General features: G+C 32.6%; 1 protein-coding gene and 1 pseudogene across 2 annotated transcripts; one reads left to right on the top strand and one right to left on the bottom strand.

Annotated features, from left to right (window-relative positions):
• Positions 1–9,545: 9,545 nt before the first annotated feature.
• LOC144546809 (receptor-like protein kinase HERK 1 pseudogene) lies at positions 9,546–12,347 on the top strand (annotated as a pseudogene). Its single transcript, XR_013508882.1, has one exon. The product of XR_013508882.1 is annotated as a receptor-like protein kinase HERK 1 pseudogene (transcript).
• Positions 12,348–15,209: 2,862 nt separating this feature from the next.
• On the bottom strand, positions 15,210–16,416 carry LOC144546581 (uncharacterized). The gene is made up of 2 exons (XM_078295112.1): positions 16,270–16,416; positions 15,210–16,172 (listed from the first exon to the last, which is right to left on the bottom strand). The coding sequence occupies exons 1-2, from the start codon at positions 16,414–16,416 to the stop codon at positions 15,210–15,212; spliced, it is 1,110 nt and encodes a 369-aa protein (XP_078151238.1).
• Positions 16,417–16,816: the final 400 nt, after the last annotated feature.

Raw genomic sequence — 16,816 nt, 5'->3', positions numbered from 1 at the left:
AGCGCTTTTTGTCGTTTTTTATCAGGTCAGGAGGGAAAAGAAAGCAGGTCCAAAAGAGAAGTTGCTACAAAAACTTGGTTCACAATTAAATATGCAGTCTGCGAGAGGAGTACAGTACGTCGGGTTGTCAACGAAATTTTTATTGATATCAAATGAAAAAAATAAAAATAATAAAAGATAATTACAGTAGGAGAAAAATTTGAAAAATGAGAAGAGAGTTAATTTTATATTTTCCATCATATTTCTCATAGAAGTTCTAAGTTAAAAAAAGAAATTTTTTTAATGTCACAAAAGATGGAGTTCAGAAAAAAAAAATCAGAAATAAAAGAATAAAATAAGGACGTCGTAGAGGAGGTATTCAGAGCTGAATCGAGAAAAATATTGTCTATTTTGTTCAAATTCTTGTATATTTTTTTCGATTCATCTCCAGATGTCCTCCTCTATGGCGTTCGCATGTTAATGACTATTAATTAGAATTAGTTAGTAAGGTGTTGAAAAGATGTATCAATGAACAAGCATTAATTGGTTATTCATTCTCTCTATTAAAATAAAAATAATAATACTTGAAAGGGTATATTTCTAAAAGTATAATTTAATTAATCGATAATAAGTGTTCGTCTTATTTGTGTTAGAATAGAATAGAATATAAACTTTATATTACGTTCTCTTAACTATCTTGTAAAATCTGTATTGTTTTGTGTTATTTTAATTTAATTTTAGACTAGAATATAAACTTTATATTACGTTGTGCATAAAAATTTTAATTTACATCCTTGAAATTACAAAGTAAAAAAATAATTTCAATGAGCCAATCACCGACTATTTATTAAATAATTATGTGAGTTTAGGAATTATGTTCCTTAGTTTTTTGCAAGTCTTAACTTTAGTAAACAAAAATATACATTTATTTCAAAGAAAATACATTAACATTGTCTCATAAAATCAAAGGAAAAAAAAAAAACAATGTGCAATGGTGTATGGCGGTATGGTTAGACCATGCCTAATCATAATAACCTTTATTAATGGATCATTAGGCGAAGTTCCGGATAAAAGGAACTATAAAGTCTCATTGGGCAAATTAATTTATTGTAGCAAGTTCAGATCATGGGAAGCAAACAGTCAAAATGCACTTGTTTGACTGAGAAGCATGCTATTAATTTAACAATAAACTAGATCCGCCTTGTTTGTTGCGACATTAAATCTGATGATCTGCTCATTGTCACCTTCATTTTGAGGTGTCAGATTTTATATGAACGCCATGTGTTGCTGTAATATGTATTTCAGCTTATTATATACATGGGCCCATCCTCTAAAGTAATTCAATTTTTGATTTCAGATCCAGGCCGTCCGATTTGAATCCGGATCAATCCAGTTCGAGATGGAGCGCACGTGATCTCTTTAATCTTACAGTCTAATTTGAATCTGACAGTTTGAATCTAAACACAAAAATTGAGTTACTTTAGGCGATCCGAACTCCTTATTTATTAGTATTGGTAAAATAGAGTAGAACTACAATGGTGTTCTTCACTCAATTAAGTTCTTGTGAGTTTAATTTTAAAATTTGTTGACTTTGACTTTAAATAATGAATTCAAAATATCAAACCGATCTATTTTAGAAAGTAATGTATTTACATACAAATTATATATATTTTAATTAATTTAGTATAGAGTCAAAACAAATTAATTTTTTTTTCTTTTTAATGATTGATTTTATACTAAATTAAGTCAAAAATTTATAATTTGACATTAAAAAAAATCATTCGTGAAGTAGACCGATTTTAATTTTGAAGTTAAACTCACTAAAAACCTTAGTGAGCTTAAGAACTCTAGTTTTACCCGATAAAATATACTATTTAATATTATAGATTTATTTTATATTTATGTGTAATTAAGTACTTGATGTAAATCGTATGATGTTTTTTTTAATTTCTTTTAATTAATTTATGAAGATAGATAAAATAAGAGAATGAGAGCTTGAGTTTGATCACATATAAGGATAAATTTCAGTAATTGACAAAAGAAAGTAAACACAGTGCTTAATCTACTTCAATTCTACATATTTAATTAAATATTGTCAGTGTTCTAAATAGTGTTGCTATACTCTTTTTAGACTTGAAAAGTTATGACGTTACTGGCACTATAGCTTGCTATAGCGATGCAATATGGCAATAGCGTTGTCTTTTTAATTATTCTGCTATGACGCGATAAATGCTATTTAAATTTTTGATATTTGCTAGTATATTAGTATAAGTGTACTTTCTTGTTTCATAGCTCTAATTAATAAATTGACAGTAATTAAGAAAAAAGAGTTGCTAATTTTTAAAAATATTTAGAGGGTATTTGTTGGTTTTACATTTTTTGTTAGGTTGTTTTCTAGTTTAGGAATTAATATCTAAATAATATCATAGAAGCTTTAGATATTATTATATATATCTCCCTCACCCTCTTTGCCAAGTGAAGTAGATCAAAGTAAATTAATAGTTACTGTACATATTTTATTTTTAATTCGTTGATATTTAGTGATGAAACAAGGTGAAAATAAAATAAAAGATAGTCTTGTTTCATTTTTACTCTGACGATGAATCGAGGACCTAATCACCTAACCAATATAAAGAATAAAAAGTTGCGAAAACTAAAAAAATGAGGAATAAAAGGAAAAAAAAATAAGTTCTTTTCATAAGAGGTCAAAATCTAAGTTATTAACAACAATAACAGTTCAAGTCATCTGCATTAATTATAAGCACTTATTTATGGTAATATGCACAGTGGTACTATAAATTTACATTTTTTTTTTTAGAAACTTGACATTGATTATCAAGTAAATATAGATTTACATTTTTTATTTTAAAGCTGAAACAGTTGAGTTGATCAGAACTGTTCAACATAGCATTTGTGTAAAATTATAATTGCAGACTAAATTTTTCATTTTCTTAGAATTCTATTTTTTAAAATAGATAAAATATTATTGTTTTTAAATGATCTAGAATCTTTAGATCAAGTAATTTTCTACCTATCAAACAATATATAGTTAGAAAAATCAACAAAAAAATTGAATTATAAATACAGTTTGATGTAGATGATAGAGATTATGTTGAACTGTTCAAAATTAATTGTTTGAATTTTAAAAATGAAAATATTAACTATAGTACGGATCAATATATGAATTGTACCGTAGCATCATTTATGTATATATAGTTTAAAAAACATCTCTCTTATATGTCAGTATTATTTCAATGCATTGGACATACATTTTTATATTTTAGTCATCATATATAGAATCTTTTTCCTATTATTAATTCATTATCAAATAAATTGCTTCTATGGATTTTTGAATTAATAATATTAAAATTTATTACCTGAACTCATTACAAACTACGACATTATCATTTCATAATACACGCTGTGTCCATGCATTTCGTTTCAACGCAATATTTAGCATCGATACATAATATTTTGTGTATTTATTTAAAGAGTCCGAGATATTATTTTTGAAAATTAAATATATTTTTTTTCTCGTACCACTGTAATTAATACATAATTAACCAACTAATAAATATGAGATCGATGTGGGTATTCAAATATAAATAACTATTAAATATGAGACCAAAAGACATATTTCGTTCAATTCGAAGCGAGAGACAAACGGCACAGCTCAAAATCTTACATCCGAATAAATTAAAGTACAGTCCAAGATTTTTTATCCGAATAAATAACTAAAAATATTACCGACCATATCTGGAATCTTAACCACAAAAGCTATAACATAACATAACATAACATAACATAACAATCCATTGCATCTGATCTCTATTTATGCAATTTTATCCGACTCGGCTCGAATTTTTTGACATGAACCCGATCGTTGTAACTTGATTCAATAAATCTTAATTTCATAATAAATTTTAAATTAAATTTATCAAAAGATATAAATGGTCCCGGTTCGGTCCGAAATGAACCGATTTTTATTACGAAACAATAGTTTGCTTACAAAATACGACACTAAATATATAGGCCGAAAATTATAAGACTCGTATTCAATCCAAACTAGATAGAATCTTTATCCTCTCAGGTTATATGAGATACAATTACTAAATTCATACTGTTCTTTAACTGTTGCACGAATCTCAATACTGATTTTTTTTTTAATCTGACTGAGACTAAATTCACACCGTTCTTTTCCTACAATTGATTCAGGTATTTGAGGGGATACGGATTCAACCGGATAGGCTTAAGTCAGGTTAGATTGGGTCGGGTTAGAAATTTACACCCGAATCAGGCCACAAATGTTGTTCTTGTAAGGGTTATATGGTAACCTTATGTTCTAGTATTATCAATTCTATTTCACATAATTAGTTGTTCATAAACATTAAATTTTTGGTTGAAAGAGTACTGAAATAGTACAATTCTGCTATTTATAAAATAAAATAACTAAGAAAGAAAAAGGGGAAAAAATTATATGTCCTTCTTAAACTATTTTTTGATTGCTCAAAAATATTAAATACTATTTCGAATAATGTCTTGTTGTCACTTTTCTTGTCACTATATTTTAATAACTATATTTCTAAATCTATTTCGTACATTGTCAGTTTTATTTTCATCCATTGAGTAGATTCATCAGTTTTATTCTTACCTTTAGAAGTGCAAAGCATGCCATGAGGGGACAAAAAGAAAAAGATAATTTAAGGAAGTCCATGTTTTTGCAATTAAACTTTATAAACTACAAAAAACAATTATAAACAAGTGCAAAGTCTGACTTTAAAACTAGAAGGTCAAATACGAAAGATGGTTAATCATATAAAATTTTCATATTGCCAATAGAATTAAATTTATAGTGCCCATAGCATTTTGCTCTGAATTGCTCATATAGAGCACAACTAGGGTATGATGTGCTTACCGAGAGGAATTGGTCAGCACACCTCAAAAAGGCTACCAGATTGACTTCAAACTACGAATCCAAACTATTGAAATTCAAGTAGTTCGTGAGTGATGCATGTACATGCCAACTTTTTAAAGTTTCAAATTCATTTAATACATGATCAAATTGTCAAAAAATTTGATGAAAAATGAATACATAAAACAATTAAAAAAATAATTTATACAATATTCATTGTTTTAACCATTTGATCATGCACTAAATAAATTCAAAACTTAAAATTTTTTGCATGTACGTGCATCACTCGCGAAGTACTTGAATTTTAACGGTTTGAATTTGTAATTTGAAGTCAATTTGATAACTTTTTGGAGGTGTGCTCACCAAGAGGGTTGGTGAGCACATCGCACTCTAATTTTGCTCATATAAATGAATGGTGATCAATTGATCTCCATTCACTTAAAGTGGATCCATTTGTGACTATAAAAAAGACTACTCCTTAAGAAAGTTAACAACATGAGAAATGAGAGAGAGCCCAGTTAATTAGAAAAAAAGTCCTAAGACTATTAGTTACTCAAAAATTGAGAGTTTGATTTCCCTCACGATTTCATAATTTCACTGAAAATTTTCAAATAAAAAGAAAAAAAGAGAAAGTTAATAACATTAGAGACTAGCGAGTACCAAAATAAACTTGTAATGATACTCTAAACTGGAACAACAACCGACCTATAACAAAATCATCATGAGTTACTACCAAGTATCAAAATCAACCATAGATAGACAACCTCATATTTTATCTAAAATAGGTTAATTTACTTGAGTTATTTTTATTTGGTTCGAGTTTGTTATTCAAGTCACAGATTACTTAAATTATTAATTTATTCTGCTGTAATTTTCTCTTATTTTTCTATTTTATTTTTTTATTTAACAACTTATGCGTGAAGTATGCTCCCTACTCCATTTTTTTTACTTGACAATATTTAATCAAATATGACCTTTTAACGTAATAAATACTATTATATTTTAAAATAACCGAATAATCATTAAAAAAAAAGAAGAAGCAAGAAATAACTTGTTTTAAATCAAATAAAATTCCATACGCATCCTATTAACTTCGCATTTCATATATTTGTTTTTCGTCGTTATTTTTTTTTCTAAAGAATTAATTCCGATTATGCTTTGATTAAAATAGAAAAATAAGGAAATACGAGAGGCATCTTTATATGCTAGTGCCACAGCCATGATAAACATCAAAGTAACTCTTTAAATATCAGATTCGGTATATTTTCAATAAACTAAATATATAATAATTATGTATGCCCTGACCGAGTAAGTGGCAATAAAATTATTTTTTTAGTTTCTAGTTTATATCTCATTAAATATGACCATATATGTGAGATAAACCACTATAAATACCGAGTATAATTTTTTTTTTCTTTCATTATAAATACCGAGTATAGTTTATATCTCATTAAAATTATTTTTTCATTAAGATGGTTTGTCTAAACTTAATTTATTGAAAAATATGACACCTTATTTTGTCGGTACCTGTTTGTGAAATTGGTATTGTTTGTGAAATAGAACTTGTCGTTTGTTATTATTAACTTTATCTGTTTAAAAAATCTATAAAACAATTGTTTATTCCATCAGGAGATTGTACCTGATAAGCATTATTGTTGGGTCAATACTTGTCTTGTGCCAACCGGGTTAATTTCATTTTTTGTTTTTTGTGGCCTTTTGTTGCTTAATTCAGATTTTATACTGGGGTTGTGGCTAAACCAAGGCTAGGATATATAGTTATAGCAAATCAATTATTGTACCATAGGGTGGTATTTTACTCTTGCGTTCATGTAAAGGTATATATATCTGCCTACTGCATGATATGGGCATGTGGTAATCCTCAGTTCAATGTCACAGGACTGTTATAATAGAAAAATCGGTATGGTTTTCGTAAGCCTGTACAGCATCTGTTCTCGTAATTAAGTACTTGATGGTATATACTGGTACAGTCCTTGTTTTGATTGGCAAGTATACTAAGACCATATCCATGGTTGCATTACGCATCAATTCAGTTATAATTTACGTACTAGCTAGTATGTATGCTAATACTTGTGCGATTTTGCTTGTTGAGAACTATATTTTTTCAGGAAACTGTTTCAATTATTATTAATTAGCTCTCCTTCTCTGATACAGATCTTGGTTCCATCAAAATCATTGAAACTAAAAAAAGGGTAAATTTACCATTAGCCGAAAGGGAGACCAGAGAACATTGGCATTAGCAAGAAAAGGAGGGTGCATGGAGATCTGAGATGTCACCGAAGATTCTTTTGTGTTTCATTTTAGATGATATTTGTGTAATATTTGCAACAAACACAAGCATAAGATTGAAGGTGTTTGTATGGGGGTTATATTAATCATGTCTTATAAGATCGTATAGTTTAATTTTATGCTTGTATATATGAAGATATAGCTATGATGATGAAGATGATTTCTGGCACAATTTAAGCTTCTCTATTGATAGCATTTATGTATTCTATATTTATATCTCCATGCTAAATGTCTAGCAAATAAAGCATGATTGTAAAAAAAAAAAAATAGATGACCAAAATTGTCATCAAATTCTATATACGAAGTACCAAAGTAGACATCAAATTAACAACTTTTCATTACAATCAACATTTTTACAAAATTACCAACTGAGTATGCCTCATCAGTTCTCTCTCTTTTTATTTGCACATGTACAATCCTAATACAATGCAAAATTTATATTTGCATAACCATCTCAACAGTTCTCTCTTTTTCTCTTGCTACTTGTGACCGTCCCATGCAGGTTGGAATAGAGGCTCTCTTATCAAAATGTGCTTGATGAGTTGTACTTCATCTTGGCTCCAAGTTAACAACACAATTGCATAATGACTAAATCTTTCAACCTATTTGAGGAAGACAATGAAAGATTTGATCTCAACACGATTAAAATCATAGATTCTAACTATGAATCTTAAGCTACTATGAAGTATCACCAAAATAGAGTAAGGCTTACTCTATATTATTAAGATTTTGTGCTGAAAAAAAATGAAACTGATATGATTAAGATCAAAATTAATACCACATATAACCATACGTTTATTAAAAATCGGCTACTGCAAATTTGAGGTACAATATTGACAAACAGAACAGGAATTCTAGAGAATTGTGAAACTCCAAGCTTGGTATAAGTTTGCTAAATTAAATGAAACTTAATCAATTAACTCTATACATTTTTTATATAAGTTTATAATCACCATGAAAGAAATTCAAGTTCACATTCTATTTTGATTTCTAATCAACAAAAATGAAATCAATGATAACTTGATTCCTCATTAAGCAATATGTCATCAAAATGATCAGGAACTACATCTGATTCATCCGAAGTAAAAAAGAAAAAGAAAAAAAAATGGTCTATTGAGAAATAACAGATCAGGAACTACTAGTCTACTATGTTGCCAGGTACCAGTAAAACAACAGATCAGAGAGAAAGTCCACCTGGCAAGAGAGACAGCGAGTCGGAGGCGGAGGTGCTAGGTGAGTCGGAGGCGCTGATCACGTCTGAGAGAGAGAGGGGCGACTGAGAGAAAGAGGGGCTAATCGCCTCTGAGAGAGAGAGGCAGCGATCGCGTCTGGGGTTTAAATGGGGTTTCTTTGGGTTTTGGCCTGAGGAAGAGAGGGTCCCCTCTGCCTCTCTCTTGCATCTAGGGTTTTAGAGTTTCGCGTGAGAGAGAAGGAGAAACAACGGGAGGGAGGTTTGGGGTTTAATTGGAGATCTCCGTTTCATCTTAATTAGATAGGATATACAAATGGAGCTCAAATGGAGATGTCAAGTTCCGCCCTTGTTAGATCAGATCAGCACTATTTTTAAAGCAGATCGAAAAGTCAGAAATATGAATTAAAACAGACAGTTTAATTAATGAAGTAGCGTAGCATTACTCTCTCTCTCTCTGTATAGTTTTGTTTTCTTCCATGGAAAATTTTGCCAATTGTAAGGTCGGTACAAAAACGGTCACATTATACAAAGGACAACCGTCTACCGTGCCAGTGACATTTTATCAAGTCCAACTTGGCGCCACTTAGTTTACTCGCTGTATATTTTAGACCAACTATCATCTATCCCCTGTCCCGTGTAACGAGTTACTAGAATGGTTCTCAATTTGTGGTGGGATCTGCTTAATACTCTAAACTTTTGAGGGCCCACGATGCAGTGATTCTTTACAGAGGATGTTTCAAAAAATATTGATACAAGGGATTGAGAACGACATGTGGAATTGACCGCAATCACGAGTCTTTTTCGGAATTAAATCTGCTGTGATCCGTATGAATTGCAGGGACCCTGCTATTCCCAAATCTAACCTTTTATTTGTTTTGAGATTTGTGTATATAAACAACTTATATTCAGAAAAGTTAGATTTGGAATAGCAGGGTCCCTGCAATTCCTACGGATCACAGCAGATTTATTTCCGTCTTTTTCACAAGTCCATACCCAAGTCAACCGTCCACCTTCCCAGTCAATGCAGGAACAAATATCTGTAATCTGTGGGGGCAAATGGGCAATCAATCAATATTCCCACTCAAGTACTCAACTAGTGCGTGTGAACAAAAACAGAGCATATTATTTTGTGCACCACTTGCTGCTCTGCACTTTCCCCCTTACATTCTTCTATCTTAATTAGCCCTTAATTTCCCACACGCGCACATACCAATCGAATCTATCTCCAATGGAGGCATTGCGTCGAACACCTCTCCTCCTTTCCCTTCTGCTCTCCCTTCTCTCTACTGCTACTGCTACTGCTATTGCTACCCCTTTCACACCAAACATCTCTTACTACATAGACTGCGGTGCCACAAAGGCCATTTATTTCTCCAATAACTCCCCTCCTCGCACTTTCCAAGCTGATGGTGATTCAAACCTCCTATCTGACAAACACAGTTTCACTCTTTCAAATCCAAACAATTCCTCCACAACCTCTCTCTATTCCACTGCTCGTGCATCTTACTTCATTTTCACCTACAAATTTAACAAAATGTACCCCAACACTTCTAATGTGCTCCGCCTCCACTTTCTCCCCTTTTCTGCTCAATCTCATGACTTAACAACTGCCAAGTTCAGTGTACATGCTCTGAACTACATATTGCTCGACAATTTCACCGTCTCTGATACAGCTTCACCCACCATCAAGGAGTTCTTTCTTTGGACAGATTCTAGCGACTTGGAAGTCCAATTCATTCCTCAGAGCAAGTCGATTGCTTTTGTTAGTGCTATAGAAGCTTTCATTGCCCCACAAGAGATACTTAGTGACCCGAACCCAACTCTCATTGGCAACTCTGCAAATCCAATAAATGGGCTCTTAGGAAACCAGGTACTAGAAACCATGTACCGGGTAAACATGCCAGGCCCCTTGATCACCCCGGATAATGATACACTGTGGAGAACTTGGGTTACTGATGACCATTACATTTATAATGCTGATGCCTCTAATAAAATATCAGTGTCTACGAGCCTAAACTATGATCCTCCAGAAGGGAGCTCAGAGGAGATAGCCCCAGACGATGTTTATAAATCGGCACGAATAATAAACGTCTCCGATGTTCAGTTCCTCTCCAATCCTGGTTTTAACATCAACGTCACATGGGGTTTCAGAGTAGATTCAGGGTATCAGTATCTTATCCGATTACATTTCTGTGATATTATATCAGAGACCAATAGCCTGGATAACGGGCTTGTTTTTACAGTCTATATCATGGATTATTTAGCTCTTGAAAATAACCTGAAAATATCTGACCATACAACCTATGCACAGGAGCCATTCTATATTGATTTTATTGCACATGTTACAAGTGCACAAAACATAAATGTGAGCATTGGTCTGGATAGGGCGGATAGTAGAAAAAAAAATGCTTTGCTTAATGGATTGGAGATTTTTAAAGTAAATAATCTCACGACCAATTCTCCAACCGATAAAAAGAATAATCTAGCTGTTATTCTTGGAGCCACTATTGGTGGTGTCATTGTCATAGCTCTGATATTGTCGTGTATTGTTGTTGTCTCAATTAAGAAACGACACCAAAAGCATACACCAGATGTGAAGGAGACGTCACACCTATTGTGGTCTCCCATGACCGGAGGTGTCAATTCAATATATAATTCCAGCAAATCGGGTGGCGCAACAACCATTGGTGCATCACCTAGAGTTGATCTCGGATTACTTATCTCCTTTGCTCAAATTAAAATGGCGACAAACAACTTTGACGAAAAAAACCAAATTGGAGTAGGCGGGTTTGGGAAGGTCTACAAGGGTGTACTAAGAAACGGAGTTGAAGTTGCGGTGAAACGGGCCTCATCCCGATCCCAACAAGGTTTTCCTGAATTCCAGGCCGAGATTGAAGTTCTATCTCAAATTCGTCACCGTCACCTTGTATCGCTCATAGGATACTGCGATGAGCGCTCAGAGATGATTCTCGTGTATGAATACATGGAGAAGGGTCCATTGAGAAATTATTTATATGGCAATGAATTGCCATCTCTATCATGGAAGAAAAGGCTAGAGATTTGCATTGAAGCAGCCAAAGGCTTGCACTACCTCCATACCGGCTACTCACAAACCATCATACATCGAGACGTAAAATCAACCAACATCCTTTTAGGAGAGGGTTATTTGGCGAAGGTGTCAGATTTTGGTCTATCAAAGCTTGGTGCCTCTATAGGTGAGACACATGTCAGCACTGCTGTCAAAGGTACATTTGGATACCTTGACCCAGAATACTTCAAGACCCGAAAGATAACTGACAAGTCCGATGTGTATTCCTTTGGTGTGATGCTGTTGGAGGTGCTGTGTGCAAGACCTGTAATAGATCCATCCCTGGAAAGTGAGGAAATAAACTTGGCTGAATGGGCGTTGATGTGGCTAAGACATGGCCAATTAGAAAAAATAATTGATCCAAGGCTTGTTGGAGAGGTAAACGAGAATTCGCTTAGGAAGTTTGGGGAGATAGCTGAGAAGTGTTTGCAAGAATACGGGATGGATCGACCCGCAATTGGAGATGTTTTATGGAATTTGGAGTATTGCTTACAGCTTCAAGAGATGGAGGTGAGACGCGAGCTGTATGAGGATAGCGGCACTTCTGAGGCACACTTCCCATCTGCCCCGTTTGTCAGAAGGATGCCTTCAAGTGTAGTCAGCCATGGAACTGCAACTTCAGGTGAGAGCTGCTCAGATATAACAAATAGTAAAGTCTTCTCTCAATTAATCTCTGGTGAAGGCAGATGATTTTTTTTTCTTCTCTCTCCTTAATTTTTAAGATTAAAGAGGCGAAGTAGCTCTCAAGGTTTCTTTTTTTGTTTTGTCTAAATCAAAATAAATTGTCTGTTTATATTAATTCAATCAAGTGTATTATATATGATAATGTTTCCATATTGTGGTTGTTTATATTATGTATTGTTATATGACTCGAAATGTCGCTTGAAATTAATTTCTCCAAAATTATATGGATCTGTTAATACATAGCAGGAAGCAACAAGCCTCCTATTAATAAAATATGCTCTGGCTTCTTATAATGATGTGCCAATAGAATTGTATAAAAGTCTAATGTGTGCCAAGAAAATACATATTCCTTAAAATCAATAATTTCATCATATATGATTTTAATTAATTAGGATGCTTACACTAACGATGTAACATCCAAATTTTAATAGAAAAACTTGCATATTTATGTTTATATGGATGTCATTAATTAGCAGTGAAAAAAAAGAAAAAAAAAAAAAAAGAACAATGCCAAGAAATTGAGTGAACTACAAGAGGAAGTGGCGTACCACTATACCAGGAAAGATTCACATGAATGGTCGAAGTTTTTGGCAATCAAAACCGTATCGGTGCCACTGGTATGAAAACTGGTACAAAATATTGTACCAGAAGGCTCAGGACAGGTGCATAATCAGACCAAACGGTCAAGCCAGCAGCTGAATCAGTGAATTACTTTAGTTTTATTTCATCTTAGTTTCCTCTTCTTGCGTCGAGTTTTCAGTTTATAGCATGCTTTCATTTTCATTATACAGCTCAAATGTTTTGAGCAGTGTTGTTAACTTTTTCCCAATTTATTTTACAAAATTCATGTACCTGTTTTAGGGCTGCAACTGAATCAAACCGAATCGAACTTATCCCAGTTTGAGTTTGGTTTGCATTAATTTCGAATCGAATTTTTTATGAACTCAATTTTGAATCTTTTACGAACTTTTTTATAACAAGGAAGAGTGATCGTAGTCGCCAAAAGCGAGAAGTGAAAGTCGTCTAGGGTTTTAGAACTGAGAGCAAGGGTTACGACTTACGAGTTATGACTTACAGCTGGGCGGCCTTATTTTTAACTTTTAAGTCATCAGCGAACATAAGTCATTAGCGGAAATCAATGGTTCACGCTACTTTGAATTTCAAAATAGAATAGTTTGCGAACCTATTTCAAACGAACTAGGTCCAGTTTGAATTTGGTTTGAATTAATTTCGAACCAAATTTTTTACGAATTTTTTCAAATCAAACTCGAATCGAATCACGAACTACGAATTTTTTGTGCAGCCCTGACCCTATTCATTGAAATTAAAATGTGGGCCTGACCCACATTTTTCCTCAAAAAAAAAAAAAAAAATGAAAAAGAGGAGCTGCATTTGGGCCGGCTTGGAGTTCTCTACAAAAGTTGTTTCTGAACCTAACAAAATGCATCACTTCCACAATCCAAAAAGGGGCCGAAGGGCATCAATGATCCAACACACGCTATAGGATGATGGGACCATTAAAACTTCATTTTTTTTTTCTTTGAATGTATGAAAGTAAAATTAAAATTGCAAAAATTATTAAGGGGCAAAAGTAAGTTATCGTAGTCTTTGTTTGTCATTCTTCTTATTCCCAATTCAAAAAAATTAAAGTGTTAAGAAGCTTTAATTTGAAAAAACTCAAAATTTTCATTTCATATTTTTGTTTATAATTTCTATTTAAAATATTTGTGAACTTGAGGACTACACTGAAAATATTATATCTAATTAAACTTAAAGGATCCTTACTATTTCCTGCCACTTTAGCTGAGTGAGACAACGCTCTCTCTCGTTTTCTCCTTTTGGTTTAAAAAAAACCTTGGTATTACCATTTAGTTGTACTACACTATCAATTAGTTGCTTTCATGATCGTGCCTTAACACGTAACAACTCTAAATTATTTTGTTGGCAATTTCACGAATCTCGTGCGATAGTGACTAAATACTATTTCAATTTGATTTTTTTTTTGATAAATATCTTTATATCTGAATTTTCTGAATTAAAGGTCAAACCGTTGGCAATGGTTTTGCTTGTTCAATTAAAGAAGCTGTTTGATATATGTTATATCGGACAATTCATGTAACCGATGGTGATCGGTATTTGGTTTGTTTTAATTAAAGGGTCAGCCGCAACTCATGATCTCTATGAGCCACTTCGTTATTTTTCTTTGAGCTGCTCTCTGTCTTAATTTGTTGTCAAGCCATCTAGAATTTTGCTCTTTTATTCTTAAAACTTGTAAGAGAGTGTATGAGAGAGCGCTATTGAGAATTCTAATCTTCTTGTACTTGTAAGATTCTTTGATTTAGTGGATTTGTGCCCTGTGTTTCCGTGGTATTTCTTCAAAAGAGTTTTCACATAAAATCTTGTGTCTTCCCTAATTTTTTGTGCTTGCTTGTTATCTTGGTTTCTCTTGTGATCCATTTATTTGCTTATCTCTATTTTGTCCCAATATTCTGTTAATTTTGGTCGCATTGTTTCATTAAATTTTAACTACTAGATATAATTTTGATGAGTTAGTCTAGCATTTGTTAGCATCTAAATGACAACAACAAATGATAAAAGATTATCATGAAGTATTGTTCTTAATCAAGGTGTTAGTGTCCAAAGCAGAATTTATAAGAAAATTATATAATTATCAACATTATATTAGTTATTTAACTAAATAAAATAAAATATTACATAATTATGTATTTAAAAAGGGAATGAACTAATAAATAACCAACAAATGCATTTAAAAAAAAAAAACTAACGAATATCAATTAATTAAGAGGGAGGAAATTAAAGTGCTTCAGACTGCATAAGAAGAGATGTGTTTGGGTTACCATGGATTAGGAGAAAACCAAATTGCTGGAAACCTAACTCGATCATTTATGCCCTTCAAAATTGGTTCTATTTTTTTATCATTCATGTGATAAACTCCATTATCATTAAATTTCATTAAAGGGCCAGTGTGTGATGCATCAACAACTAGATTGCTTTCATCGGCAAAGTAAATGCAATTCCCTTGGCATTCAGGGTATAAATTTGAGTCCAAGCATAATTAAGGTTGTGTTGAAACCAACGAAGAACACTTGATCATGAAGATTTTCTAATTTTTTCCAAATTTTGCCTTTGGGTCCTTCTTCTAACTTGTGTACCGTGAAGCGAACTGTTTCCTCCCTTGGACCATGAAAAAATCTAGTAATCAACAATAGGTGTCCAGATGATATAGCGAGGTAGTGTCTACTGGCATTCTGCATATCTTGCACTGATTTAATAATAAGTGTAACCTTTGTAATAGGATTTGTTTCAATTTCAAAAAGGTCGGCAATGTGAGAGACAATATATAGAAGTCCTTCGAATTCAATGACATCATTTATGCAAATTACTGATGTAACAATTTCTTTCCATTTGTTGTCTCCAATATTACAAATCTGCAATATATTACCGTGTGTTAGAACTGCAACAGTTGTGCAGCTAGACTGCTTAGCAACTTCCTCGGAGTTTACAATGATAATCTTTTCAATATTCCATGAAAACCTAACCAACGGCTTAGGATAACATGCTCCATATAAGGTTAATAAAGGTGGCAGGGGTATCGTCACTTTTGTGATGGGATTCAAGAGGTAAATCAGGTTCTTGTCATTTATATCAACAGTTGCCAACCAACCTCTCCAACTTCCACATATCCATTTGTTACTAATTTCTGGTAAATGGAGTTCATTAACCTTCCTGTTGGTAATACTATAGAAATAGTGTAATTGGTTTTTCTTTCCACGTGGTTGCAGGAGCATGGGAAGAGGATATTTCTTAGGCAAGGGATGGAACAATTGAAGATCACTTCTTGGGTTGGAATTTAGAGCATGGGCAATAGAGCGCCATCTTCTACAAACAGCAATGGAATGTAGGTAATCTTTTGGAAAATCTATACTACTAATAATTTCAGCTAGCATCTCATTTGGAAGCTCATCAAACCGGAATCTTTCTATGACTTCCTGTACAAGAAAACCAAGAAAGAGATCATTAAATATGTATATTTATTTGTACATTCATTTGAATCTGACAATGTAAGAGGATCTGGTACTTAATTACCAGTACTGTAGAATGGATCTCAGAATTCATATTGTGTTGATCAGAGAAAGTTGGTTCCCTTCTCCGACAAAATAAATAAGTGAACAGCTTTTGTGCCCCATTAATCCAACTGTTGATTAAATAATCCGACAAAATAAGGCCTGGCATGTTTTTTCAAAGAAAATCAGGCAAATTTTTGTAGTCTTGATGAATATGCTCCCTGTACATATTTTTTTAAAACATCATAAATAATATTATTAATAGCCCCAGCACATTCTATCAATAGACTATACGATATTATTAGATCATCTTAAAAGCCTATATACAGCATGCTAAATTTCCAGTTGGATTGATGAGGCTATCTTAAAAGCCTATATACAGCATATATATTATTATATCATCTTAAAGCCCATAATTCCATGAATACGACTTCTTCCAGCTTCGTATTTTGCTGAGACTCTTTTAGCCTTACTGGTAAAAGAGTAGTTCTTGAAATAATAATAAAAAAAGGGGGTAGTTCTTTGCTAAGGACAAATTTTCCTGCTCTTATGCGTTGCGAATTCATATC

The sequence above is a fragment of the Carex rostrata genome, chromosome 30 (genome assembly GCF_964058835.1).
Source record: "Carex rostrata chromosome 30, lpCarRost1.2, whole genome shotgun sequence".
NCBI lineage: Eukaryota > Viridiplantae > Streptophyta > Magnoliopsida > Poales > Cyperaceae > Carex > Carex rostrata.
This window is presented reverse-complemented; position numbering and strand designations above follow the sequence as displayed.